Below are 27543 nucleotides of genomic sequence, written 5' to 3'. Positions count from 1 at the left end.
GGTCCCTGAAAACCTGGGTGCGGCAGGGATCTGACCGTACACAATGATGGCCCCAGTGAAGTCTAGACGCTAGTGAAGCAGATTAGGTGTGCTGTGCCCAGTACAGGTGATCTTGCACCATACACAATATCTGTAGTTTGCTTTTTTAGGTCGAATAGTTCAGATTTGACTGTCTGTTTTGTAGAAGAGCATGCTTATTAATACAAAGCAAATGTGTGGGGATATTAGTGATTACATCAGTAGCTTTATAATTTCCTCCCACAAAGTGAGGTGGGATGTGGGAGGGGATGAATGAAGTATATCTCTATAAAAAACAAATGCTCAGCTTTTTACCTTTGAATGACATGTAGACCACAATCTCTGTTCAAAGCAGGAAAAAAAAAAATATATATATAAAAGTGTTCCCTGATGACTTAATGTCCTGATGGTTTTAGAGGGTTTATAAAAACAAATCTAAACCATTGATTGAAATAACGTACTAGCCACTAACTTAAATCTAATTAAAAAGTACATACCGTTAGTAAGGATGGAGTTTGAAGGTTTTAAGTTTTAGGGTTTGTTGGATCTTTGAGGAGATTAGGTAGCAATATGTGGCTTTAGCCACCTCATCTTTGTATTTCATGATGGCAGTGGACTTTGTATATAGCATATTAAAGACCAGGTAATAGTCATATAATCCTGTTGTTCAGAGAAAATGGAGCCTTTTAAAGAAAAAAAAGTGATTATGTTAGTGTTTGTTGTTTGTCAGACCATAGCAAGTTATATTTTAGTGTGTGGGAAAATAGTCACTGAAAATGAATTTTTGTTGATCAACGAAGTAGAAGCTAATGGAATATGTAGTTTTTTGCTTCATTAAAACTGATTTATAGTCTATATGCAGACCAGCTTCTTGAAAGCATGTACAATGTGTTTTGCTACAGTAAGTGAAAACATTCTCAGAAAAAGTTTATATGAAGAATATGAGTAATGTGCAAATATATGATGAATATTGGCGTCATTATTTCTGATGTTTACTTAAATTGTGTGAGGCACATTTTCTTATTCATTTCGTGCTTTGCTTCTATTGTGCTATGTGCAACTCTGTTTTCATCTGTTGTTTGTATCCATTTGTTGGCCACCAACCAGTGGTTGTCAAAAGCACTTAAGATTAGTGTGGAATACTTAAATGACATCAAATGTCACATTTCATATAATTTTCACATTTTTATTTGTTCATCAAGTATAACACAGTGTTTGGAATATCTTCCTTTCCTGCCCTAAGCCATCTCTATGAGATTTTAAAGTTAGTTTCATTTTCAACCATCTTCACTACTGCTTAATATATAAAATTGCAGAAGCTGCCCTGAAGGTTCTGCTGTGCTAAAATACTTTACATTTTTGTAAAATCACCCTGGTTAGGTTTCCACTATTTAACAGGGGCCTCTTGGGTTTCCTTCCTTTATTTACATGCTATTAGAAGTGGGATTGGGAACTGATTCATGCATGTTCCTGTTGGGGAAGGGTAACGTAGGTTTGCTTTACATCTCTTTTAGTAGGTCAGCATTTTCTTGATTAATGATCTTCCTGTGTCTTTCTTGTTACCTTTCCTGTCCTTTGTCTTGCGTTGACTAATAAATACTCTTTGTCACAACTATGATATGATCTTTTATGTTCCCTTGTTACTGTGACTTCTGGTTTTCTGTGACCCTTTGTTTCCTGGTGTTGGTCGTCATGTGCATCCTCCAGGCTAGCATTGGATGACGCCAGTCGACACAAGCAGCTGAACATATCATCCCGTTTTTCACCCAGGGTGGCAGGGGAGAATGATTTCCTTCAGACTGTTATAAACAAAGTGATTGCTGCTAAAGAAGTTAACCACAAGGGTCAGGGTAAGTACTGTTCTTTATTTTAACTGGCATACCAGATAAATTATTGCTTGCTTTATGCCAACTGAGTATTTTAATTTGGACTGGAGGATACACAGTTTTAATTTGTTTGTTTGTTGCTATTGTTTGGTACCAGGACATATACTTGGACTGCTTTTTCTTTTCTTTTCTTGCAACACCCTCATTTTTTTGACTTGTTACAGATCAGGTTGTCTATCCTTTTTATGCAATATTTGCCATCCCTAACTCTCTCTTAATTCTGCCCTACTCAAGTCTATATTTGTGCATGCAGAACAGTGACTCAAGACCTGGCTTTCATGCCTGTGGACTCTGGCCTCTCTTTGAGACCTCTCCTAGAGACTTCTCCTGGAAGAAGTCTTATCCTTCCTGTTCTTCTCATTGTTTTTCCTATTAGCAGCTATATTCACAGTGGTTGGCCTCCTGTCAAGAAGAAAAAGGAATTAATGTCTTCAGAATTGAAACCAGTAAGGAGGGCTACAAAATAAAGGCGGTTGCTCTGCCTATAGAATGACTGTTAATGTTGTAGCCAAGATGGTCTAGTAAATATGCAGATCTAGGAAAAAAGTTAGTGTTTTATTTCAGCATACCTTTTGCTGACCTGAAATTAAGCTTACTTCCAAACTTCTATACCATACTTTATTAACATAAAATGTGTAGCAGTTCAATTATTTAACTTCATTCCAGTCCCTAATGTTATGTACTCAGTTGGTTTTTCTTTTCTTTTTGGTTTTGGATTAATTTAATGTTGTGTAGATGGGGGCTTTGTTTTTATTTATACAAATGCATCTGAGCTATAGGCCTAATGAAAATATTCTTCGTTTTGGTTGCTTGTTGAAGCATGATTTTTGTTTGCCTTGTGCTATTTTGAAAGATCATAGTAGCCACTTTTTGTGAGATCTATTATTACAAATTATTAAATTTCTGTTTCCTTTATAAATCCTTGCAGATTCTTCATCTGTAAGAGGTAGTAGTATAGCCAATCATTCTGATCCAAGTACAATTTGAGAAGCAACTAGTTGGCACTTCTGGCAACAAAGCACCACAGACTGTTATTAGACTGTTTAACTTGGAATTATTTGTTTATTCAAACAGTTTAAAAATAAAATGAATATTTAGTTAATCATGTAAGAGGATTATAAACCATATGTTTTATATGTATACTTTTATTTTAGGTCTCTTTTTCTCCTTTTACTTTTATAATTGTTTTAGTAATTATTCTCTTGGAAACATAATTTCAATGACCACCATTAAAAAGTCATTATTTACAAAGTTGCTACAAACTCATCTGAGATTCCACAGTTTTCTTTTGTGTCTTAGTACTAAAACAAACTGTACAGTATATCTTGAAAAACAGTGAGTTTTAATGGCTTGCTATAGTTATTCAAACTCACTTCAGTGGCACGTAGAGTAGAAGCTATGTTTTTATAAGTTGCTCCATAGGTGAAACTAAATAATATGGACTGAGGGGAAAAAATAAAGGTAAATATCAAGTGTTGGTGACATCTACTCCAGTAACCTTATTGTGGATGGTTTGTATAATTTTTTTTCTTGGCTTTTCCATTCCAAGTATTGATGTTTGAAATTTTCCTATAAAACATTTATTGTCTTTCATTTTGAAAGAACTCATGAAAATTCAAAGGGCAGGCATGAGCTGCAGGCCACTGCTATTGATGGCTTAATAATCCTTTCTTGCAAGATCCCTTTTGTATTCAAGTCTGGTGAGCAGAATACAGGTCTCAGATTTCCTGAGGAAAGGTGGGATACTTTGGCACCCATTTTGTCACATTCTCTGCAAAATGTATTTAATTGGCTCTCTGTTAGCTCTGTGTTGCAGACTTCACTGGGTCCTCCATTAAGCTCAGTGCCCAATTAAGGATTGAAGATATCAGCATCTTTCCATTGATCTTTGCTTATTTTACAAATTTGTCCTTGTCTTGGATTTAATGAACAAAATCTGTTTTTTGTTTTTTTTGTTTTACGCTTGATGGACATGATCCCATTCTAGCCTGTCTCTTCTAAAGTACTCTATGTCTGGTATCATGCTCAACAAAATGTATTCTTCCTAAATGAGCACTGAATAAAAGGAAAGACTTTCTATCATTACAATCTTGTAAAGCAAAATACCCAGCAAACTGTTCATGGCATACATTGGATTGGGGTTTTTTGGGGAGAAAGGGAGAAAGAGCTGAATCTTCTTTCTATACCTATATGCTGGGTAGAATTGTGCTTGTACATTCTGTTTTTAATGGCATGTTGTATGGGAGTTGGGGTCTACCTACCCCTGCACCTACAGTTGAAATAGTGTAATAAACCCCTCCAATGAGGCTATGGAAATATCACACGATATACCACTATCATATTCCATGCCTCTTGCAGAGGGTCTGTAGCTTCCCTAGCTACTTTCTCATTAATCTGTCTGTTTCAAAGTATGAAGTTTGTAACGTGTCATAAAACTTGTTCTAGTTGGGTATATCCCTTGTGCTTTGTTCCAGGTTTGGTGGTTATAATATTTAATTTTCGTTTCATATTTTTCAGCCCTGGAACAGCTGTTTGTGCATGTATTGTTACCTTTTGAATTTGTCAAAACAGTATTTTGAAATAAAAGACGAAACCCTGGAAATAAAACCTAATAATTTAATTTTATGCTGCAGGTTTATGGGTGACTTTGAAACTTCTTCCAGGAGACATTCATCAGATTAGAAAAGAATTTCCACACTTAGTGGATAGGTCAACAGCTGTGGCCCGGAAAATGGGGTTTCCTGAGATCATTATGCCTGGTAAGCATCTGTCTGTTATTGAGTTGGGTTACTGATAGGCAAACTGGCATTCTACAAAAGGATATGCTTCTTCAGGTACATGACCATGTTTGAAATAAAATTGATTCCCTGAACCATATTTACAAAAATAATTTGTAACTTTACATACTTTTATTTTGGATCCCCTCTGTTTACTTAAAAAATTATATTTCTAAATGCATTGGTGTGATAGAGTAGGCATAGGGCGCGTCTACACGAGACACTACTGTGCAGTCATTAAGGCGCATTTATTTAATACTTATATTAGCAAGTACTAAATAAAATGCAGGTGAATGTTTAGGTGATGCTACTGCACGGTAGCCTAATAATACTGCACAGTAATGTATTAGCACTGTCCATGCTGTGACATGCTACCATGCAGTATTTTTTGGCTACTGCGCAGGCAGCGTCTTGTGTAGATGCACCCATAGAATATCTAAAAGAATCTGGGTTATTAATCTTCCAAGAAAAAAAAGGCTGCCTTATGCTAATCACTTCAAATTTTATACAAGGTAAAAATACAGTTTCAGAAGTGGCAGCATACACTGTATGTAGTACTGGACAGCTAACCATATGCAAGTATGTGAGTTATGTGCCCAAGATTAGTGTGGCCATTTGGCACTAATTTTTTTATCTTTTTTCAGTTGCCTGTTGAACATATCTCTGTATGGAGAATTTGAAAAAAGCTAGAAAACACAAATAATCTGAGGTGCAGCTTCCACTGTAGAAAGATTTTCTTTTTCATTGAAAGCTGTATCACAAATTTCTATATACAAAACTTTAAGTTATCAACACAGGGGAGGTTTTGGGTTTTTTGTTGTGTCATCATCCCCTCACCCGCCTTTTGCTAGATAGATACATAGTTGTACGAGGGCTTTCAAATAAAAATACCCTTTCTATAGGGGATGCTGTACCTCACATTGTTTCTTTTTTCCAGCTTTTTTCAAATTCTCCAGCTATAATTGTCTGTTGAACATAAATCCTATATATAATCATACTTTATTGAGGCATATATATTTATACTAGTGAATTGCCCATCAAGAATGACAGATGAGTGGCAACTTTCTTGACCATGGCTTTCTTGATGGTGTTGTGCATCTAATTGTCTTCTCACAGCAGCCTCCTCTTGGGACTCATTTGCACTGGAGGCACTAGATGTTGGGCTACATTGGACTTGAGGCTTGGACTAGACTTGGACTAGATTGGACCTGAACTAGAGGCAACATCCCTTGATGTTGCCTCTAGTCCAGTCACCTTCTTCATGTAGCTTGGTCCTCAAGGCTTAGTCCATCTGTCTGTCTGTCCGTAATGCTCTTTAAGGGTACTGGGGTTTCCCTTCTCAGTTCATTCACTGTCCTTGTTGCTATTGCTTCCACTGCTGCTGATCCTGTTGTTGTCCTCCTTGCTGTCTCCAGGTCAAGTTGTGTCATTGTCCCCTTTGTTCTCCCTGTCCACTTCTGTTTCTGGGGGTGGGCTTTGAACAGCCTGTGCCACGTGTCTCTTTTCCAGGTGGAGTTGGCTGTGTCCTCTCCCACCAGTTTCTGGTAGCAGCACTGGAGTTCACTCAGAAGCATTTCAGCATAGTCCGTTTGCTCAAGCTTAGTGTGTCTGTACATCAGGAGGTTCCTGCATTGCCACAGAGCGCTCCTGATGCAGGACCCAAACTGGTCAAAGCGGGTTGTCTGGTACCCCTGATGTTTAGTCAGGTGTCCATACAGTACTGCCTCCCTTGTCATCAGCCTGACTCCTGTCACTTCCTCAAGGAGCTGGGTTACCTTTTTCCACACTCCATTAGCAGAGGAACAGAGGCAGAGGTGGTAGTTGATGGTCTTGTTCTGGCCTTGGCAGCTTCCCCTGAGGCAGCTGAGTCTAGACTCTCATCTCGCTCTGTGCCTCCACACCTTTGCTGGGAGTACTCCATGAGCTATGAGCCAGTTCAAGTCTCTGTGGTCTTTTCTTAGGTCTTTGTGGAAGATCCAGTCCCACACGGCCTGGCAGTCATCATCAGGGAGCAGCTCAGTGGTCGATAGCCTGTCTCTGACTGCCTTCTGTATCTTCCTGTGATTGAACGTGATCTCTGGGCTTTCCTTCTGTAGCCTGTACTTGCTCCAGAACCCATTCAGCACACTGTAGAACCAGGGGTATTCCATGGTGCACGGTCTCCCTCTGGCTGACACGTACACCCCCATGGTCTCAGGAGGTGACTTGACAAGACAGGCTGTTTTGGTTGTTGGCCCAGTCACCAGCTTGCAGATCTGGCTCGTGTACTGTGCTCATAGGAAAAGGTGGATGTCTGGCATCCCCCTGACCCTGGCCCATTTCTTTTTGTACAGGGTCTTCCTTGCCACCTTCTCCATTCTGGATCCCCAGAAGGCGGCGCACATGGCTCTTTGGATTCTGTGGGTGACACACCTGGGTGGAGGGGGGGAGACCAGTGGGGTGTACAGAAGCACTGGTAGCAACACTGCCTTCAGGGGTGCCATGCTCCCCACTGTGGAGAGGTGGTGCGTGTGCCACTGACCCAGTCCCTGCTTCACTTTGTCCTCCTTCTCCCAGGCTCTCCTTCTGCTCAGCTTGGGGTCAAACTCCACCCCAAGGATCATGACCCCCTAATGGGGGACTGAGACGCCCAGGGACTCCAGGTCCCTGAGCTTACCCATGGCCAGGCAGGTGCTCTTGCTCACATTAAGCTTGGCCCCTGCTGCCACTTCGTAGACCCATGTGTGCCATAGGGCTTTCTCTACAGCACACTTATTCTAGCACAAGATGTTCAGGTCATCCATGTAGGCCTGGATCTTGGTCTCTTCCTTGCTTCCTCTGGGAGTCAGGACTCCATGCATTTCAGGGTCCTGCCTGATGCACTGGGCCAGGGGTTCAATGGCACGGATAAAAAGGATCAGGGAGAGCAGGTAGCCCTGGTGATCTGCATGCTCAAAAACCCGTTTCTGCCTTGTGTACTGTTCTAGCTGGAGCATGTCCCTCAGTTGCAGCAGGGCTCCATGGATCTGGCCTCCTGGTACCCCACACGACTGGTGCTCATGGATGATGGAACATGGGACAGATTTAAACAGCTTAGCCAAGACTTTGGCCAGCAGCTTATAGTCGAAGTTCAGCAAGGTGATGGGCTTCCAGTTCATCAACTCTTTCCTCAGACCCTTCTTGTGCAAGAGGGTCATGAGGTCCCAGTCCATCCCGGCCTGCCTGCAGCTGCTCTTGAAAGAGCTCCAACAGGTCAGGGCCTACCAGGTCCCAAACAGTCACATAAACTCCTTGGGCCGGCCATCTGACACAAGTCTTACCGTTGTCGAACCTCTGGAGGGTCTGCTCAAGCTCCTCCAGTGTCCACTCCTTCTCCAGCAGCTGCTGCTTAGCTTCTCCAAGGGCCCAGGTGAGCCCCTGCAGGCACTGCTGCATGGCCCCCATGTCCTCCTGTCATGCAATGTAGAGTTTTTAGTAGAAAGTGGTCACTGTTTCTAGCATGCCTTCCTTTGACTGGTGCTCCACGCCTGCTTTCTCTCAAGCATGTCATGGGCTTCTCTTTGTTCTTCTTTAGTCTGGAGAAGTGAGACAGACAGACAGATGGACTATGCCTTTTTATATCTGTAGATATAGATATATCTGAAGCCCCAGGCTGAAGGGTCTGGGAGTATACTTGCCAATGGTAGGGCAGATGATAGATGGAGAGCGCTGCTCAGTTGATAGAATTTGGAACTGATTTGGCTAATTTGACCTGAGACATGAAATTTCTTTGTGGAGTAGGTATGCTAAAACTTGCAGCAGTTTTAAAAAAGGTAATATGTATCATTTCTGGGTGAACTAAGTCTATGGGTACCATATGCAGATTGCTATATTTATTTCAGGGGTCAGTTTTTTCAAATTTGCTCCTCAATTCCATGTGTTCAGGGAAAGCAGGGTCTTACAGTAAGGGGAGAGGAAAAGGCTGCAGGGGGAAGAGAAGTTGGTAGGGGGTAAGGGGCTACCAGATCTATCTTTTCTGCTGTGGAAGTGGGAAGTTGACAAATTCACTAATTAGATATTTACCTGGAAAATTGTATCAAATTTATTAATTTTCCATATATAACATCTAATTATTGGAGGGTCATCTTATAATCAGAGTCATTTTATAATCAAGTCAGGATGGTATGTGTCTCAATAATAAAATACAATTATCACACAAATGACAGCCTTTTTTTTAAAGAGAAAACCCATGGCATTAAATTGAGAAATTGTGTTCTATCAAGAAATTATGGTTTTAAAAAGAAGTGCCCGCCGCCCCCACCTCCCCAACCTTCTGGCCCTCCTCCTGGATAAGCCTTGGCAGAGTACTAATATTTATGTACAAAGGGGAAAAAAGACGTTCTTCAAACTACAGTAAAATTCTGTTATCCAGTACTTAACCAAACGGAATAGTCCATTAACCACCACCCTGTGCCGCCACTGCTCTGCATGCGGACACTGCCACTGCTCCTCCCCCAGCTCCACAAGGGCAAGTGATCGCTGCCACCACCCAGCACTGCTGCTGCTCCGTGTGTATCTGCCCCCCCCAGCCCTCTCCTCTCCCCACCCCTGCTCCCAGCTTCACGCTACCTGAAAATTCTGCCAGGTTATTTCAGATAACCAGAGTTTTTATGTAACTGGCAATCTCCTTACCCTGGGGATGCTGGATAACAGAGATTTTACTGTATTCTTCAAGCAAAGGACGAAGGGAAAGATTTAGCTTACTCAGTATCCTCTTCAGGCCAAGAGTCTTGAAAGTGAAATCTTGAGTTCAGGGCCTTTTGCTGGGGATTGTTGACATGGCATTCTGCCTGCATGTTTTGCCTGTATGCTTTATGTGGCTGCCTCAGCTGGCTATGTCCATATCATGATGATACGTGGGGACGAGGAAAATATGTACAATTAGTCTGAATTACATATTTGGAGGAATGTGAGTTTCCCATGGTTTTCTGGTACTTTTTAAAAAAAAGGTTATATTTGAAAGGTAAAAGGTATCAAGTCAGAGATCCCCAAACTTAAATATGCAGCTGCATCCACAAACTATTTTATTTTATTTTTTTAAAAGCATCGTCTATATGGTATCACCTGTTTTATAGCAAAATAGAAATTCTGCTTTTCTAGGCCATATAAATGGAGTCCATCTGGAAAAAAGGAAACACAGTAAATAAGTGTACTAAGATTTTACACCATGAGAATAAGGCCTTTTAAAAAAAACTACTGTTGCTGGATATTTTCTTTTAGGTTTAGGTTCTTGCTCTTTTAGGTTAAGAGATCATTGTAAAATACTAATCAGTGATACTGTTCAATATTGAACGCTTAATTTAAGGATGCTGATTTTTCTAGGGTTAGTCTGAAAAAATACACCTTTAATGTTTTAATGATTTTCTGCTTCATTGGCTTAAGAACTTCAGGGATGTACTGTGATTATTACTGTTAACATTGTTGATTTCTTTTACCTTCTATTAGGTGATGTTCGCAATGACATCTATGTAACATTAGTTCAAGGAGATTTTGATAAAGGCAGTAAAACAACAGCAAAGAATGTAGAAGTTACAGTATCTGTTTATGATGAAGATGGAAAAAGATTAGAGGTATTTTTAATTACAAATATTGTTTGGTATTTTTAATCGGTATGTGCCTATGCTTTACCCATGTGTTCTCAGGTGTTCGGTAAAGCTGCCGTCTTGTCTTGCAAGCCATTGTTTTAAAGTGGCTTCACATGAATGCTTTCCCCCCTTTATACCAATAAATAAAAAGTTTAGTTTAATTTGTGGCAAACACATTTTGTAGTGTCAGTGCATGAAGTTTGATTTGAAGTTAGCTGATAATGTCTGAACCTCTGATATGTCTGAATCTGTTTATTGGGTCAAGCCTTTCTCTGTGTAATTAAAGAGCCAAGAGTGTGTATGTAAACTTTTCTGTGTGTTCTCCCCCAAGAATGTGATCTTCCCTGGTGCTGGTGATGAAGCCATCTCTGAGTACAAGTCAGTGATATATTACCAAGTGAAACAGCCTCGTTGGTTTGAAACTGTAAAGGTAAAGATAATATCAAAATTATTTTCATCAAATTGGATTAATTCAGAATAAAATGAGAATACGTTTTAGTGGAAAATCTTTAAAAGTAAAACTGAGGACACTAATGATCTGATCATTTGTAGGAAAGATAAAAAGAGTAGCTAAGCTAAGGAAGCCTTTCAGGGTTGCTAAGGAACAACATTGGCATTGACTGGAAAATAATTATTCTCCCATCCTTTTGGTCAAAAAGACTTTGACAAGGGGTATTCCAACATCTGTTTAAAATAGCTTTCTTTTGTTTCATGAAAAATAAACAATGCTAGCAAGAGATCATGGTAGAAATGTATTACCATAGTGACTGACTCTTTAGTCTTCTAGATGCTGACTTTACTGTTACATTTTGTTTAATGATGTTGAATTTGCATGACAGTGCATCCTTAGATAGATGCCAGAGAATTAAAACTAAAAATGAGGCTGCAGATGGCTTTCTGAAATATGATATGGCTATTAAAAATGGAAATAATAATTTAAAGGAAGCTTGTAGCTAGGAATTTTTAACTTGTACTTCTTTCAAAATAATACATACTCATCAGAGCTGCAGTTGGAAGTTGCCTTTAATAGGAATACCGAAACTAGGGTTACCATATTTCCAGTATCGAAAAAGAGGACACCTGCGAGCGGAAGGGGGAGAGGCATATGATTGTTGGGGCGGGGGGCGGGGGGCAGTGTGCCCTGCCTCTGGCCCTGAGTCGTAAGCCTCTGCCTGCCCAGCGTTGCCATTGCCCCTCACTCCCAACCCACAACCCCTTGCCCCCCTCAGCTCTGTTGGCCAAGCAGTACTTGCTGGGGCCCATGCAGGGAGCATGTGACCCCCGACAGCCAATCACCTTGCCCCCTGCTCCCAGCCCCAAGCAGCAACCCTGGGAAAACAGAGACAGAGCAAAACCCCAGCCATTTGCTCTCATTTTAAAAACCCACCCGGACATGAGGACAAGGGGCCAAAAGGAGGACTTGTTTGGGAAAACCTGGACGTATGGTAACCCTGCCAAAACCCATATATAAAGAATTGCAACTTAGTAGATCAACAACATAGTCACAATTAAAATATGATTAATAAAAAATTAGGACCGTAAAAGAAAGATACGAGGGGTGTGTGTGAATATTTTATTACGTGATTGCTTGAATAATATATCTTGATGCGACTTAATAAATTTTGCCTAATAATTAAAATGACATAACTTGATGTTGGGTGATTGAGAATGTTTATAACATTTAAAAACAAAAAAGATTCAAGGCAACAGGTACAAAACATAAGGCGAGAAAAAAAAAAGGTGAAGTGGGGAAGTTGAGGGTGAGGGGCTAAGTCAAGTCCATATGGTGACACTGGCAGTAAGATCAGATTGGCAAAGTGAAAACTGTTGGCATCATTGATGGCAAGCTTCTGGATCAGAGAGAGGCCATTACAGTGTATTATGTATTGACAATGGTAAGCATCAACTGAGGTGAAAGGCTGAAAATATTAGAGAGGCACAAATTCCAGATATCTGTTGTTGAGGTGAAGATGTGCTCCTGCCAAGGGATTGAGAACTAGTCCTGAAGACTTGTAAGGGCTCCATTCTTGAATCATGGTGCCACAAACATTACTTGAGGGATTAATGAGGATTAATCCTGGTTTATGGGTCGCTTCTATAGCTTGCCTTCTGATCCAGTGAAATCATGGGATAAGGTGGGTGAGGGAATAACTTCTCTCTCCCAGGGCAGCTAAGATGCACCTTCCTTGGAAGAGTGATTTTGGCCCTTGAATCATCTCTTTTGGAAAGAGTCAAGCAAATTATTAAATTCCTAGAAACCTACCATTTAATTCTTCCAAAAATGCAGACTGTGAAAGTTAGGTATTTTTAAAAGCTATTTGAAATTATGATTCTTATTCATTTCTTTTGTTTTTAATTTTCAAAGGTCGCCATTCCTATTGAAGATGTAAACCGGAGTCATTTAAGGTTTACATTCCGCCACAGATCGTCACAGGACTGTGAGTAATTTTGTCCTTTCCCCTAGTTGCTCTTGTCAGCTCTTGATGCCTTTAGTGTGCTGTAACAGAGACGGTGCTTCTGGCTTATAATTAATCAAAGGCACTGCATTTCGCATGGGGCTAAGGTGTGTTTTCTTTTCTGTTTGTTGTTATTTGCCTTGTATTCTCCTTTACTTCCTCTCCCTCCCCTCTTATCTTTCAACATCCTCTTCTTATGTGTTACTTATGCATGTTTCCCATTCGAATATGAGACTTAGTAAATTAGCTTCTGGTTTTATAGTAAGATACAGGGCTGTAGCTGGGTACTTTGGAGAAGTAGGTCAATAAAAGGTGGCAGTGCTCATCTGAAACGTGAGGAAAAGGGAGGCAAAGGAAACGTGACCCGTCTTGGAGGCACTGCATGCTGTTAGGTATGGACCTAATAGTTTGGAGACCTGGCTCAGAACTAATTTGCTCTTTGCTTTCAAATTGTAGTTCTGATATGCAAAGGTATATGACTGCCTGCAATTCCTCCTTTAGTCATTGGCAGTTGAGATGCTCTGAGACTTAGGGATCAGGTCTGGTGGCCAGGCACTTTCCTTTTATTGGCAGTTGCTGTGTGGTGATACAAGAGGGACTTATTTTGGCCTAGATAACAATTATTCAAAATAGCTCTTTAACAGTTGTCTTGCCTAGCATGTATAATTTGCAAAACCTGAACTAACGTTTTGTGGCTGTATCAGCACATGAACCAAACTTTAATCAGATAACTTGCACTGGTTGCATTTTAGAATTTGCTGTAATACCAGATACTTGCTTTATAATGACTGGATAATAAAAGCAGTCTATTTTGATTTAAAAATTAGTAATTAATAAACAGCACTTATTATAATGGAATAAGAATTGTGCTAATGAAAACAATGTGCAGAATATTACTGCCATATTTATAACTGAAGTACAAATTAGTTTAGTTAGACCATTGATAAGATGTTGCAGTAATTCAGGATTGGACACAGTTAAGCTGCTTATGTATTCATTTTTACTAAGGGTGTGGAGTGTTGTGCTTTCATAGAGACTCTTACAGCTTATGTTTCATGTCTGTAGGAATCTCTTTAAAATATCCTAGCCCTTTTTATAGCTATGTGAACCCCTTATCATTCTCTGACCATTTCTGAGTTCTTTCCTTGCGATTTTGAAGGTGTGTCAAAGCCAATTATAAATGACTTAAACTACAATATTTTTAACAGCCAAAGATAAGTCTGAGAAGATATTTGCTTTAGCATTTGTGAAGCTAATGAGATATGATGGGACAACTTTAAAGGATGGAGAGCATGATCTAATAGTGTACAAGGTATAATTCTAAGATATTTACTTTTAATCTTATCACAGCAACCAAATCTGTGCATTGGAATGTGCTACATGCTAGCTGTAATTGTATTCACATTCTGTTTAAAAAGACTGTCAAGCATGAAAAATGTAGAGAAGAGGTTAGGACTGTGTGGTTGCTTTAGAATGATGTTCAGGAGGGCCTAGTAGCACATACAGTGCAGTTGGAGTACTTGGAAAGTTGCAGGACAAGTTTTGAAAAGATTCTGTTTTTCATCTAGAAATGGTAATTTTTTTCCCCAAGAATTTTAACGAAGCTGGAAACTCTATGGATTTTCATGCCAGGAGACAAGACACTGCTTTGGCATTTTGACATTTCAAAGTCTTGCTACAGGCCATGGAGATGATCAAACTGTGTTTGCTTTTTAAAGGCTTAAACTGTAGCCTGTAATTTCTTTAAAACCAGAATGACCTTTAAGTATATACCAGATGTATACCTAGGCAGAGATGTAGAATAACGTATTCTTAGCTAAGCGTGAATATACTGGAGAACTTGTATTTGGTTTTCTAAAATAGTTTGCGTTGTACTCTGAATCCTGTAGGCAGAAGCAAAAAAGTTGGAGGATGCATCAACATACTTAAGTTTGCCATCTACTAAAATAGAGCTGGAGGAAAAAGGACACTCTACAACAGGGAAAAGCATGCAGAATCTTGGAAGCTGTACCATCAGCAAAGATTCTTTTCAGATTTCCACTCTGGTTTGTTCAACAAAGCTTACTCAGAATGGTGAGTTAATCAAGGAAATCTTTGAGCGGTCTTTGATCCCACTCCACAGCATGTGTGATTGGGGGAGAATGTTAGTGCCCCCTGTGTCTTCTTTTTTTATTAGGTCAATGTTATAATACATAAGGTGCTAGTTTGACATCCCCGATAAATGAAGTCAGGTGTAGGCACAACAGAAATGCAGCCTGAGGCCATGATCAGGTTTTATTTCTAGTGGTGAAAACTTTGAGAAATTTCCACTTCTAGAAATGCTACCAGGAAGAGGAAACAGTACAGGCATATATCCTGTAGCAGCCCCCTCTCTCCTGCTCTCCACACCGTCTTCCAACTGGGGTTATCCCCATCTCAGGAAGGCACGGACAGCGCAGCCTCTGCTTCACCCCTCCCATTCCCCAGATGGAGTGAAGTGGCAGGGAAAGACTCCTTCACCTGATCAGGGACCCTCATTTGGGGAATGGGTGGGAAGCAGCCTCCTCCATCTCACACCCTGTCTCTGGGAGCAGAGCAGTATGGCAAAGCCTGTTCACAGACCAGGCATTGTGCCCTACATAATGTCTGTACATGCCCTAAACCAGAGGCAGAAGAGTGTTCAAACCTTACTCTGTATACATGCTTCAGTTTGGTTCTAGCATGATTGTCCACATTTATATGGACGTAGGGCCTGTTAATCCAAGACTCTTTCAGCTACTAAAATTAATGTCTCCTACACCTACAGGATTTGTGGGCTTTAAAAACAAACCAAAAAAAATAACAAAAAAATTCATTTAGAGTCTTATGTGTAGGGGTGAACAATAGATAGGACATATTTATATTTTTCTAGTCCCATTAAGTGCCTTTGTGAACTCAAGATCTGATCTAGAGGATGGTAGCATAAATGGGCTTGCCACTAGATTTTCTCATAAAGTTTCCAGAGCATTGTGTAGTGTTTTCCATGTGACCTGAAAGAAATACTCTGGCCCAGAGGCCTGAGCACAGGCAGGCAAGAGGAATTAGGAGGGAAGAAAACCGCATCATTATGGCACAGTGTGCCCTAAATTTGAAGCTCATGGAATGGAATTGGAAGGATGTAGTTACCTCATTGACTCCTCACACCTGTTTCCCCAAAACCTGCTTTTCATACATTTTGACTGCTTGATACAGTGGTTAGTTGCAGGAACTTCAGTACATGAAGGCCATCAAAGTTGATGTTTCCTAACCACAGTTATCTCTCTCCTTTTGTTGTTCAAGCTGTCAGGACTTAAAGTGAGGGGCTTGACATAGAGAACTTGGGTATCTATAGTGTGTAACTTCTCTGACCTTTCTGTTTAAATAAAGTCATTGTACTTCTTTTTTTTGACTTTGTTAAATGAGAGATCATATACATTTATATTTTGGGATAGTTTCCTATCTAAATGAGTGACAGTGGTTTGAAAATCCATTGAAAGGCCTCATCACTACAAATCATTGTTTATGTTGATCAGAAAGACTTTCACTATGAATTTGCATAAATGGTTATAAATCTACATGTCTTGTGATGCATACAATACCGAGTGGTGCTTTACTGCCAGCAGCCATTAAGGGTCTTGAGTTAACGGATTCTTTATTCAGTTCTCTGTCCAAGCAGAAAAGGCCTGATATGCCTTCTTAGTCACCTCACAATTGTACCGCAGTCTTTTTAGTGACATCTCTGTTAAAGCTCATTCTGGGTATTTCATATTCAAAGCGCATCACATTCACTGCAGTCAACCAGTCTTATGGCATGTGAGGATACTTAGCAATAATTCTGAAATAATTTTAGAATTGCATCACAAATATATGATCACATCTTAATGATAATGCAGTAATTTTATGATCTCATAAAACACAGCTCACAGAATCCAATATGTGGGGTTGCATTACTGTCTGCATTGTGTTTAGTTTGTGATTTGTAATGTTAATTGTTATGATATCTTGCTTATGTGTTTACTGATGGATTTTAGTAGTATTCAGAACTTGACATGGTGGACAGTAAGTTAACTGGGCTTTTATAAATAAAAAATAATGTATATTAAGACTGGGAGAGCAATAAATGTTTCATATATTATTCACATGTGTGCATTATGCTTTGGTTCATGCTGTCATTCTCTGATTCTCATGGCTGATGATTATGTTATTCTTGTAACTTTTTTCAAAAAGAATCCTGTGCAATGTTAAGACAATGTCATTAAGATCCTTATGGATTTGTTCATAGACATGTTAGAGGAAAAAAATTAACATGGAGGAACAATATGTTATGTTAACATTTCTTTTAATTGAAAAATCAGGTTTCTTATTTTTAAAGGGATGAAGTCAGTGCAAAAATTACACTTGTATTTCTACAATTTTCTTAAATTGATGTAATCCCACAGATTTTTCTGATTATTCAGTTATAGTAAATACTTTTTAAAACTATTTATCTTACTTATTTTGGGGATTTGTCTGCCCTGTCTATAATTTTACTGTGTCCTTATTTGTATAGAGATTTTTTGCAGTTATTTGGATAGACAAGTATTTAAAAATTTGTGATTACAGAATATCAGGGTTTTTTGGAGATAAGCTTTGTCCTGAAGCTGTTTTTAATTAAAAAAAAAAAAAAAAAAAAAAGTGTCCCTTTGACATTAAGATTTAATAATCCATAGTAATGCTTACTTTATTAATATTGACAGTTATATACAGTTATAAAAATATAGTTATTTTTTCCTTTTTGATGTCTGCTGTTTCCTTTTGTCATCCTTCTGTTGTTGCATGTGAAAGATTTTTTTGACTGTGTAGTCTTTTCACAATTCAGCTTTCATACTCCCCATGGATTGATTAATCATGGCACTTCCTTTTTTCTGAAATGTATTCTATGTTTCATATCTTTTGGTGCATGTACTGTAGAACAAGCTGTTCTTGAACTTCATTCTTTAAGTGGCTCTCGGTTCTATGGGGGGTATTTTTCCTTTTCAGCTGTTGAATATAAGATGGACTTAAAATCTACATAGTGTCTCCTATTCAGCAAATATTGGTGACCATTTTACTACTTCATCTGGGTGGATACGGTAGTTTTTTATTTATAAGGCCTTTGCTTAGTTAACATTTTAAATAGGCATAATTGACCAGCATTATAAAAAGATATTTGAGTAATACTATTGTTTCTTAGCCTTCTGTTATTGCACAGAGTGAACAATGCAAGTCGAAGAAAAAGGTGTAGAAGAAGGTTTACTAAACTAGTAAAGGCACAGAAAAGAGATCATAAATAATAATAAAATCGTTAAAAATGTATAAGAATCAGGAAGCAAGTTTAAGAATCAATGGGACCATTAGATGACCAAGGTGTAAAAGGTGCATTTAGGAATGGTAGGGCCAGAGCATTTTTTGCATTTGTTTTACTGCAAAAGATGCTGGAAGAATGGCTGTGCCAGATCGGTCCATCCATGTAAATAGGTCTGAAGAGCTGGATCTCATTGAAGTGACAACAGAAGTTTAAGAACAAATCAGTAAATACCAATAAGTTACCAGAACCTCGTTATGAAGGAACTCAAAGGTGAAATTGCAGAACGGTTGGTAGCAGTACTATTGTTACAAATGGCTTGTGTGTCAGATGACTGGCAGGTTACCAGTATAATATCTAGCTTTAAAAAGGGCCTCAGAGGTGATCCTGAGAACTACAAATATGATCTCCTGGGGGAGAGTCACCATGTCTTTTGTAAATGGAAATCCTGTTTTACCATCTGGTGGAGTTTTTTTGAGGCTGTTAACATGCATGTGGATAAGGGGAATTCAGTTGACATAATATATTTGGGTTTTCAAAATGTTTTCAACTAGGTCCCTTATCAGAGGCTTTAAAAATGAGTTTCCACAGGATTGGAGGAAAGGTTCTTTGGTGGATTAAGAGCTTGTTGAAGAATAGAAGGCAAAAGGCAATGGTAATTTTTCAGGATGGAGGAAAGTCAAATGTGAGCTCTTGTAGGGGGGTTTGCAATTCATTTTCATGAATGACCTGGAAATAGGTATTTATAGTGAAATGTACAAGTTTATGGAAGATATATTATTCTGTATGTTCAAATCCCAAGCTGATGGAGAGGAGCTGCAGAAAGATTTCATCAAGCTTAAGAGAGTGGCAAAAAAATGACAGATGAACTTCAGCGTTGACAGGTGCAAGGTAACCTCAACTATATCTACACAGTGCTGGGTTCTGAACTAGACCTTGTAGGCACTGTAGATAGTTGTCTAAAAGCATCAGCTCAAAGTGTACTAGTGGGCAGAAAAAGCCAAGATTTAAGAAGGGAATTGAAAACAAAACAGAGAATATCTTTGTGCCACTATACAAATCCAGTTTGAATACGGTGTGCAATTCTGGTCTCTGTGTCTCTAAAAGGATGCAGTAGAATTAGAAGAGGTATGGAAAAGTGCAACTAATATGTCTAGTGGTATGGAGCAGTTGCTGTACCAAAAGAGACTAAAAAGGCTAGGACTCTTCAATTTTTGAAAGGAGAAAGCTGAGATCTATAAAATCATGAAGGCTGTAGACAACGCGAATAGGGAACTGTTACTCACCAAATCCCAGAATACCAGTACTAGAGGCCACCTACTGAAATTGGTAGGTGAAAAGTTTTTGAAGCCAACAAAAGAAAGTACTTTTTTATACAGCATGTAGCTAACTTGTGAAACTCATTGCTACAGGAGGTTGTAGAGGCAGATAATATATAGCCAGGCTCAAAAAGCTATTAGACATTTCCCTGAGAAGGAGAACCGAAATGGTTGTCTCTTCTCCCTGTGAGGTCTTGGTTGAATATGAAACCTCCTGAAGTTTTAACAAGAAAGTAGGTTGAAGATGGTGAAATTGTATTGCCCTCGTTTATAAACGAACTCTGTTACTGTACTTGTCACAGACTCTGCTTCTTTCAAAAAATTACCCATTCAAAATTGTGGTATGTCTTTTAAGTGAGGAAGCTGATTTCCATGGCAGAATGAAAGCACAGGGATACTGGAATAAATGCTGGAGGCTGTACTCCCTTCCCAGCCACTTGCAGGATGGTACCTGCAGTTAAGTAGTGGCTGAAACAAGGTTAAACCTTTCTTTTAGGATTGCAAAGAGGGTGTGAGGGGTGTTGAGGAGTGGATTCTGCTCCTTCTGCATTTGGCCAGGAACACGGTGAGATTGTACTGAGGCAGGGAAGATTCTGGTATTTTTTGTTGTTGTTCTGCCATCCCAAAACAGGGTTCGTGTCTCTTTTAGGGGTACAGGCAACCCCTGCTTAATGCTGTTTCATTTAGTGCTATTTTGCTATAACACTTATTTAAAATTAATACCTGATTTCACTTAGCACTCGGAGAGTTTCGTTATAACACTTGCAGCCAGCATCTCGCGTCATTAAAAACAATTGTGGTCACCATCGTGGGTCATCAGATACTTTTGGTTTCACTTAATGCTCAGGTAAGAGCGCTAAGTGGGGGTTGTCTGTAAATACTATGCAAGGAAATATGGTAATTTAGTTATTGTTGACATTAGTTTGGTTATTTGACTGAACAAATATGAAGCATGACTTGATGTTTTGGAGACATGATATTCAGAAGTTTTGTTTTCTACATGAATTTTTTTGGCCATGTTTTAGACACTGGTACATCTGTTTTTGGAGCTATCTACCTAACTTTTCAGGCCACTTTCTTTGGCCACTTTATCAGGCAAGTACATCTTGATACGATGGCTCATGAGCATCTGTACACTTTCCCACCTCCTTTATCTCCATGGGATCATGTTTCGTTTCCTTTTTTTTTTTACAGCCATGACACTTATGCTGAAAGGTTGAACACTATGTCTATGGGTAAACTAAGAGATAAGGATAATATATATTGTTCTGTGTTTCTGAACTGCTACATTTTTTTGTGGGATTGCACTTCTTCCAGATCTTCAATTATAGCTTCATGGCTAGGCACATAATAGGATAAAATCTTCTTCAGTGTGTTGGAAATAGTGTTGATGTGATACTGTTAATATCTCACATTGCAGAGTAAAAAAGGGAGTCTACTGTCTGTGTTTAGGGGGCGACTGTTAAACCTTATGTTACGTTATAAGCTCTTTAATATAGGGATTTTGTATTCAGTTTTTTTTGCAGTGCCTGGTACAAGCAAACTTGAATCCTGCTTGGGCTTTATGTATGTACTGTGAGAATTAAATAACACGGCCCCCCCCCCCCCCCCAAAACTAGAACTAGAATCCTGGATTTTTAGCAAGGTTTTAGTAAAAGCTTTGTTATTAATTCATGGATTCATCTGGACTTTGTTTTGGGCAGGGAGGGGAACCATTTAACAATAACTCATTACCCAGCACCCTTTTTGTCCCTTTCTTTTGACCTGTAGTAAGAGACAAAGCTTTTCTTACACAGATGGTTGACAAATGGAAGCTTTGCAAACTTTTTGTAATCCTACTTTTGAGCCTGTGTAAGTACCTTTAATCCTTAAGCTTCTTTTATGAGCAGCAATTTTCTGTTATTGTTGGGTTTTTAAGGTTTCAGCCACTGTTTATAAACTTTCCCTTTAGATTTTTTTAAGGACAGAGTTGTTCTAGGTCAGGATATTGTCCATCACTATGACATCTACTTCCAATGAGAATGAGAAATGCATCCACAGAGACTGGGGAGGTCACAAATTCTACCTGAATCAAATAGAAGATGGTATTAGATACCCGAGTGCTGCTAATGGAGGGTTGGGGTTGGGACAGTGGACAGTGGGGATGGAAGTGGTAGGCTGTGCCAGTGGAATAGCATCTTTGGCTTCATACCATCTATAGAAAGAAAGGTCATACTTTCCATCAAGAGCTACTTTGTGACTCTCTACACTGACTTCACAGAGATGAGATGCAAGCCTTTGCAGATGCTAGGCTCAGAAAAAAATGTTTTAGCTTTTCCTTTTTAGGTGGTAGTTTTTCCTTAGTTAGTATAGGGGTGGGCAAAATACAGCTTGTGGGTCGGATTAGGCCTACAAGGCCATTCCATCCGGCCCACGGGGCCCCTAAAAAATGTAGAAAACTAATATTTATCTGCCCTTGGTTCCTGTCAAAAGTGACAGGAGCCAAGGGCAGTAGGAACCAGGGGAAGCCTAGCCGGCTCCCAAAACAGCAGGGCCTGCCTGGCTCCACCCCACCAGCTGGAAGTCTTAGTGGGGGCTTCTGGCTTGGGACCATGTGGCTGCCCCGTGCTGGAACCTCAGGTAAGTGGGGTGGGGGGGGGAGGGCAGGGAAGGAGCCTGGGGAAAAGCTGAGCGCTAGGGGGGAAAAGTGGCCCCTCCCCTGCCCCGTGGCCAGCGCTCCCTGCTGCAGGTACTTGCAGCCCACATGGGGCTGTCCGGAGCAGGCACAGGCAGCCCTGGGTGGGCTGCGAGCGGCTGCAGCGCGGGACATCGGCCATGGGGTGGGCAAGGGGCCTCTTTTCCCCCCTGCTCTCAGCACCAGCTTGTAACCTGGCCCAACTGTCAGCCTGGGCCCTGTGCTGGCTCTGGACTTGCCCGTTGGGGCTGCATGTGGTGACAGCAGCTGCGGCTCCCTTCCACCCCACTTGCTGTGCTGGGCAGTGTTTGCCACCTCTGCGTCTGGGCTGCCCAGTGTGAGAGCTCTGGGTGGGCAGCAGCAGCCAACACTGCCTGGCATGGCAAGCGGGGGGCCACAGCTGCTGTTGCTGACAGGCAAGCCCAGAGCTGGTGCAGGACCCAGGCTGGCAGTGGAGCCGGGTTATAAGCTGGTGCTGAGGACAGGGAAAAGCAGCCCCTTGCCTGACCCGTGGCCAGTGCCCCACACTGGAGCCACTTGCAGCCTGCATGGGGCTTCCTGTGACTGCTCCAGACAGCCCCGTGTAGGCTGTGAACGCCTGCAGCAGGGAGTGCCAGGCATGGGGTGGGCGAGGGGCCACTTTTCCCCATGCTCAGCACCAGCTTCTTCCCTACTGGGAGGCAGGGGGTCGGGACTGTGCTGCCCCCTGCCTGTACCGCGAGGCTGGGAGGCACTGGGAGTGAGTGGGCAGGGAGCCAGTGGGAGCACAGGGCCTGCACTGGTTTCCTGGGGACAGTGCTGGTGGGGCCCAGAGCAGGGTGGCAGGAGTGCAGGGTCCCAGCTGGCAGGGACTCTATGGAGCTGGGACAGCTCCCCCCCAACTTCCTGCTGGTTCAGCCAAGCCCAGCTCCACAGACCCCTGCCAGCCTGTGCCCTGCTTTGGGCCCCCACTGGTGCTGGTCGTGGGACATTGGTTCCAAGACATTAGGACGTTAGTTCCAAGATGGTGACTGGGGGTGGGGCACCTGTCAAGGGGTGGGGCTACCCATGCGGTCCTCTGCCCAAAATAATTGCCCGCCCCTGATTTTGTAGGTATGCTTGGCAGATAAAATGTCTTGAACGTACGTGTTGTAATCTATAAGTAATACTACTCCCTTGGCTAAAGTAAGGCTCTAAGGCAGGGATGGGAAAAATGGTGGATCCGGCTGGCAGCCAAACTTGATTTCCCAGCAGTCCCTGTCTGTGTTGCTCCAGCTGGTCTACATGGAGACCATGGAGGGCTGTGGCAGCATGGGGCCAGGTTCTCCATGGAGACTGACCCAAGTGACATTGGCAGGGCATGCAGCTGGGTGAGGTGCTCTGCTGGGGACAGAGGCAGGATCTTGCGGTGGTGACAGGGCAGTGACAGCGTGGGCCAGAGCTGGGGCAGGGCCAGGATCCACTGCCCTACAGGTGTGCAGGCAGCCGACCGCAGCTCTGCCCTGGCTCTGGCCTGCACTGCCACCGCTGAAAGATTCTGGCTCTGGCCCTGGCCCCGGCAGCTCCCAGCCCAGCCACATGTTCTGCCAGTGTTGCTTGAGTCAGTTTCTGTGGAGACCCTGGCCCTGTTCTGTCATGTCTGCAACGCAGCCAGGAGCTGCTGGGAAATAGTCTGCTGCAGACCCAAACTGGGGCCAGACTTTGCCCAGCCCTGTTCTTAGGGTATATATGCCCCTTCGAAGACCTGTGTTACAGAACACAGCAGTGATGCTTCCCATGCATATAAATAAATAAATGCCTTTTAAGCTTTCTTTCAAATGCACAGTCACAATAATGCCCTCTTAACTGAAATAGTCACAGTGATCACCTTTCAGAGATGGTTGTACTCTGAACTGGTTGTCATGCATCTGTGTAGTTGGGCATGTGCCAATAAGCTGTTAGCAGCATATTTAATGATGAGCAGTCAGCCCTATACTAAGGCAACTATGTTGCATCTGTTTCTGATTGTGGCTTGTGCAGGCAGTGGGTGTGCGCTCTGTCCTGTCACTCTTAGTGTTTCTTTGACAATGTATTAACCTTCCACTCTTGGATGCTACTCTAGTCTCTTGCTTATTGAATTAGTAACATTTTTCAATTGCATTGCCAAAGTCGGGTAGTAGTCTTTCCTGAGGAGGAGACAGTCTTCTAGCTATTTGGAAAGTATTTTGTTTTCCACTCTTAATAGGTTGAAGAGAAGCCCCTTTTACTTCTCTTACCATTTTCAATGCAAACTATTTCAGCCCAATCTTTCTCTCATATTTCAGCTTATAAATGTATCTCTTCATGTGAGAATGGTATGGCATTCACTTTGGAATAGGTAACAGCAGCCTTGAAACATTTGTTGATACTTCAGAGTTGTTTGAAGTGTGATGTAAGCAAAATGCTATCCAGTTTGAACTTGACCTTGTCCATCAGAGAACTACCAGTTAGAAGTATAAATTGCTTATTTATATTATTTGTATAGCAAATAAATGTTTTGTAGTATTGCTAAAGACTCACGGTTTTATGTACTTTAATTAGAAATTCTGCAAAAGAAATCTTTCAATATAAATGTTTGCTGCATTCTTATCTTGCTCTCAGCCCTAAAAAGATCAATAGGTTCTGCAGTTCCCTTACATTAAACACCACAAAAGAAGGAATGCTTTTATCCTGAAGGGTGGGGTCTTTTGTTTGGACTGGCAGGAAGAATAAAGGGTAGTGGATCCACCAGGGTCTCTCCCAGTGTAGTGCAGAAAGGATCAGACTGGAAAATGGGGAAGCCTAGGGGTAGTAGGGTTCAGGTGATCCATTGCCCCTGTACATGCCATATGCAAAACCTTTCACACCCAGGTTACCAGCTCCCTACCCTGTTGATTTTGGGATTAATACTGGCCTGTTTTGCAAGTTGCATTGGCAATACTGAGGTGAAGTTTTTCCTTTATAACAAGATTATCTGGTTGTGGGGGAGAGGTTTTGGTCTTCAGCAGCACATTTCAAACACTTGATGGGGGAGGTGTTACAAGTTAGCAGGTGTCCACTGTAGTTAGTTAGTTGCTGGTCTGGTTCTCTGTTGAACCAGAATTATAAATCAGCTCACAGGAAGGTCAAAGGTCCATCTGATCCTAGATGGCTCACTAGCTTACATGGTTAAAGCATCACTTTCTGTAGAAAACAGCACACAGGGGCCCACTAACATCACATCCTCCTGCCTTTTGATCTCTCAGTTCTAAGGACTGTTACGTTGACTAGGAGTGGCCATTGGTATGAATCTGGAGTGAGGATAATAGAATCATACAAAAGTAGGGCTGGAGGGACCTTTAGAGGTCATCTAGTCCAAAATCTGTCACAGTCCAAACCATCCTATTGCAAATCCATTATCTATCCTATTAGTAAAACTACAGCCAACCCTAACAGCTATGAAACCACAAGATATAAGACACAAACCCGCAACAAATAAGGCAGGAGAGCAATGGTGGTCAATGTCCTACTACTGTGACGGTTTAAAAAAGAGAGATCTAAGGAAACCAGCCATGCCTCCCCCTGTAGTGGTGGGGCAAAACCACCTATAGTTTATACCAATCTGGACAAGGGGTAAAATTCCTTCCTAAGTCCTAAATATGATGATTGATCTGATCTTAAGCAGAGGGACAAGACCCTCTAGCCAGGAACCACTGGGTTTAAGTCTCAGCAGGAGTACTGGCACAGCCTAATCAAAATCCCCAGTCTTGGCTGTAGGCAATACCCAATGCTTCATGGGAAGACCTGTGCCATGTGTAGCAACAGGGGTGGAAAAACATTTCTTCCCAGCTTCATGTGGCAAGCAGCAAAACTGAGAAGCATAAGAAATACCCATAGTAGAGTATAGGCATAGGTATTCCTAGGTCATCCATGCCCCTGACTGGTGCTTGTCTAACCTGTTCTTGAAGACTTTCAGTGTTGGAAATTCCACAGTTTCCCAAGGCAGTCTATACTCTTGCCTCAGTTTTCTAACAGTGAAGGAAGGGTTTTTTTGTTTGTTTGTGTGTCTCCCCCCCGCCCCGCCTCCCTCTGATATCCAATCTAAACCTACTTCGCTACAACGTCAAGCCATTGGTCACATTCTGGGTTAAACGTACTTTTCCAGAATAGTAACAGGATCTGTAGCCTTAACCGTTCTGCCATCTTGCTTTTATGAAATGGGCTTGGAGCTCCTAATTTCTAGTACAGCAAGACAACTAGCACCCTTTTGTCATTTATTGTATTTCAGACAAGAGGAGGCTAGTGGGATCTGAGCAATGGGCTAGAGACCAGGTATGGAGCTATGTGAGCAATAGCTGGGCATTTCTCAGGCAGGGCTGCAAGTTTATTAACAACCTTGCACTGTTTTTTTTCTCTTTATTCACTGGGGGGGGGGAACGTAGACGCATGAATTTCACATGCCCTTATAGCTTAAAGATTTCATTGTATTGGTGGCTGACTAATACAGTTTAGGACTTTGGTTTTTATAGATGTGATTTTAAGCTCAAAACTACTGTACACAAAAATGTTATTACTAAGAAACCAGCATTAGCTCAGCCTTCATTCCAGTGTAATATGATTTTCTGAAAATTGCAGTATTTTGTAATGGAAATGATAGTCTGTGTTATAGCATAAACTATCCTTTTCATAATTGCCATTGATTTTTGCATTTCTTTAAATTTCAGTGAACTACATTTTCAAAAGAAAAACACAATTGAAGGTGGGAATGTAATGCTAGATTTCACCAATGTAGATATATGTGAAACATGTTAGCAGGCAGTAAAAATGAATGATGTTTAAAGTGAAGAATTTATTTTCTCTGAATATAGTCAGAGTATGGGATTGATACCGTAACTCTTGCAGCACATAATTGTTGCGTTTTTCCTCTCGCCTCTCTCACTTCTAGTGGACCTCTTGGGACTTCTGAAATGGCGATCGAACACAAATTTGCTGCAGCAGAATTTGAGGCAGTTGATGAAAGTTGATGGTGGTGAAGTAGTTAAGGTAACAGATAAGCTAACTTTCCTTAAAAAAAAACCCAAACAATTTTCTTTTTTAAATTGAGTACCTCTTGCTTTGGTACTTACAGTTTCTCATTGCTGTAGTCTCCAAGTGCCTTACAACCCTCAATGAATTTATCTTGAATGTAAGGTAGAGTAAGGAAGTGCTGTTAAACAGAGACATGAACACAGGGATGTTCTAGAAATTTAGATATTTAAAATCTTATAGTAAAATTGTTTGTATATGCCAATTTAAATGTCAAAAGAGTTTTTATTTAAGTTTTATAATCAAAGCTTCTTTGAAATATCACTGAGGGATCTTACTCATTTTGAGCTGATTAAAATAAATAGTAAAAGTTCAGGTTCTTAGATAAATGCTATATGCATTATTTTATGTTTGAATGGAGAGAGCAAGTGTCACTTTTCAGGATATGGCACTGATTTTTTTTCCAGTTAAGTTTCTTGCCGAAGAAATAGCTGGGATAGTCTACACAAG

The 27543-nt window shown here is 41.0% G+C and overlaps 1 protein-coding gene across 2 annotated transcripts in view; it reads left to right on the top strand.

Annotated features, from left to right (window-relative positions):
• The window catches only part of DOCK1 (dedicator of cytokinesis 1), a 545238-nt gene that overhangs the window by 85979 nt on the left and 431716 nt on the right, over window positions 1-27543 (top strand). The window contains exons 12-19 of one of the 2 annotated variants that reach the window (XM_019555687.1): window positions 1789-1868; window positions 4538-4663; window positions 10145-10269; window positions 10616-10714; window positions 12650-12722; window positions 13949-14052; window positions 14630-14813; window positions 26954-27051. In XM_019555687.1, the coding sequence (XP_019411232.1) occupies window positions 1789-1868; window positions 4538-4663; window positions 10145-10269; window positions 10616-10714; window positions 12650-12722; window positions 13949-14052; window positions 14630-14813; window positions 26954-27051 (889 nt within the window). Of the gene's footprint in view, window positions 1-1725; window positions 1869-4537; window positions 4664-10144; window positions 10270-10615; window positions 10715-12649; window positions 12723-13948; window positions 14053-14629; window positions 14814-26953; window positions 27052-27543 lie in introns of both variants that reach the window. The other variant, XM_019555686.1, reaches the window with a different exon arrangement.

Source organism: Crocodylus porosus, unplaced genomic scaffold (genome assembly GCF_001723895.1).
Source record: "Crocodylus porosus isolate Cpor-Errol unplaced genomic scaffold, CroPor_comp1, whole genome shotgun sequence".
Classification (NCBI taxonomy): domain Eukaryota; kingdom Metazoa; phylum Chordata; order Crocodylia; family Crocodylidae; genus Crocodylus; species Crocodylus porosus.
The sequence above is the reverse complement of the archived record's forward strand: the minus strand, read 5'-3'. Positions and strand labels throughout refer to the sequence as shown.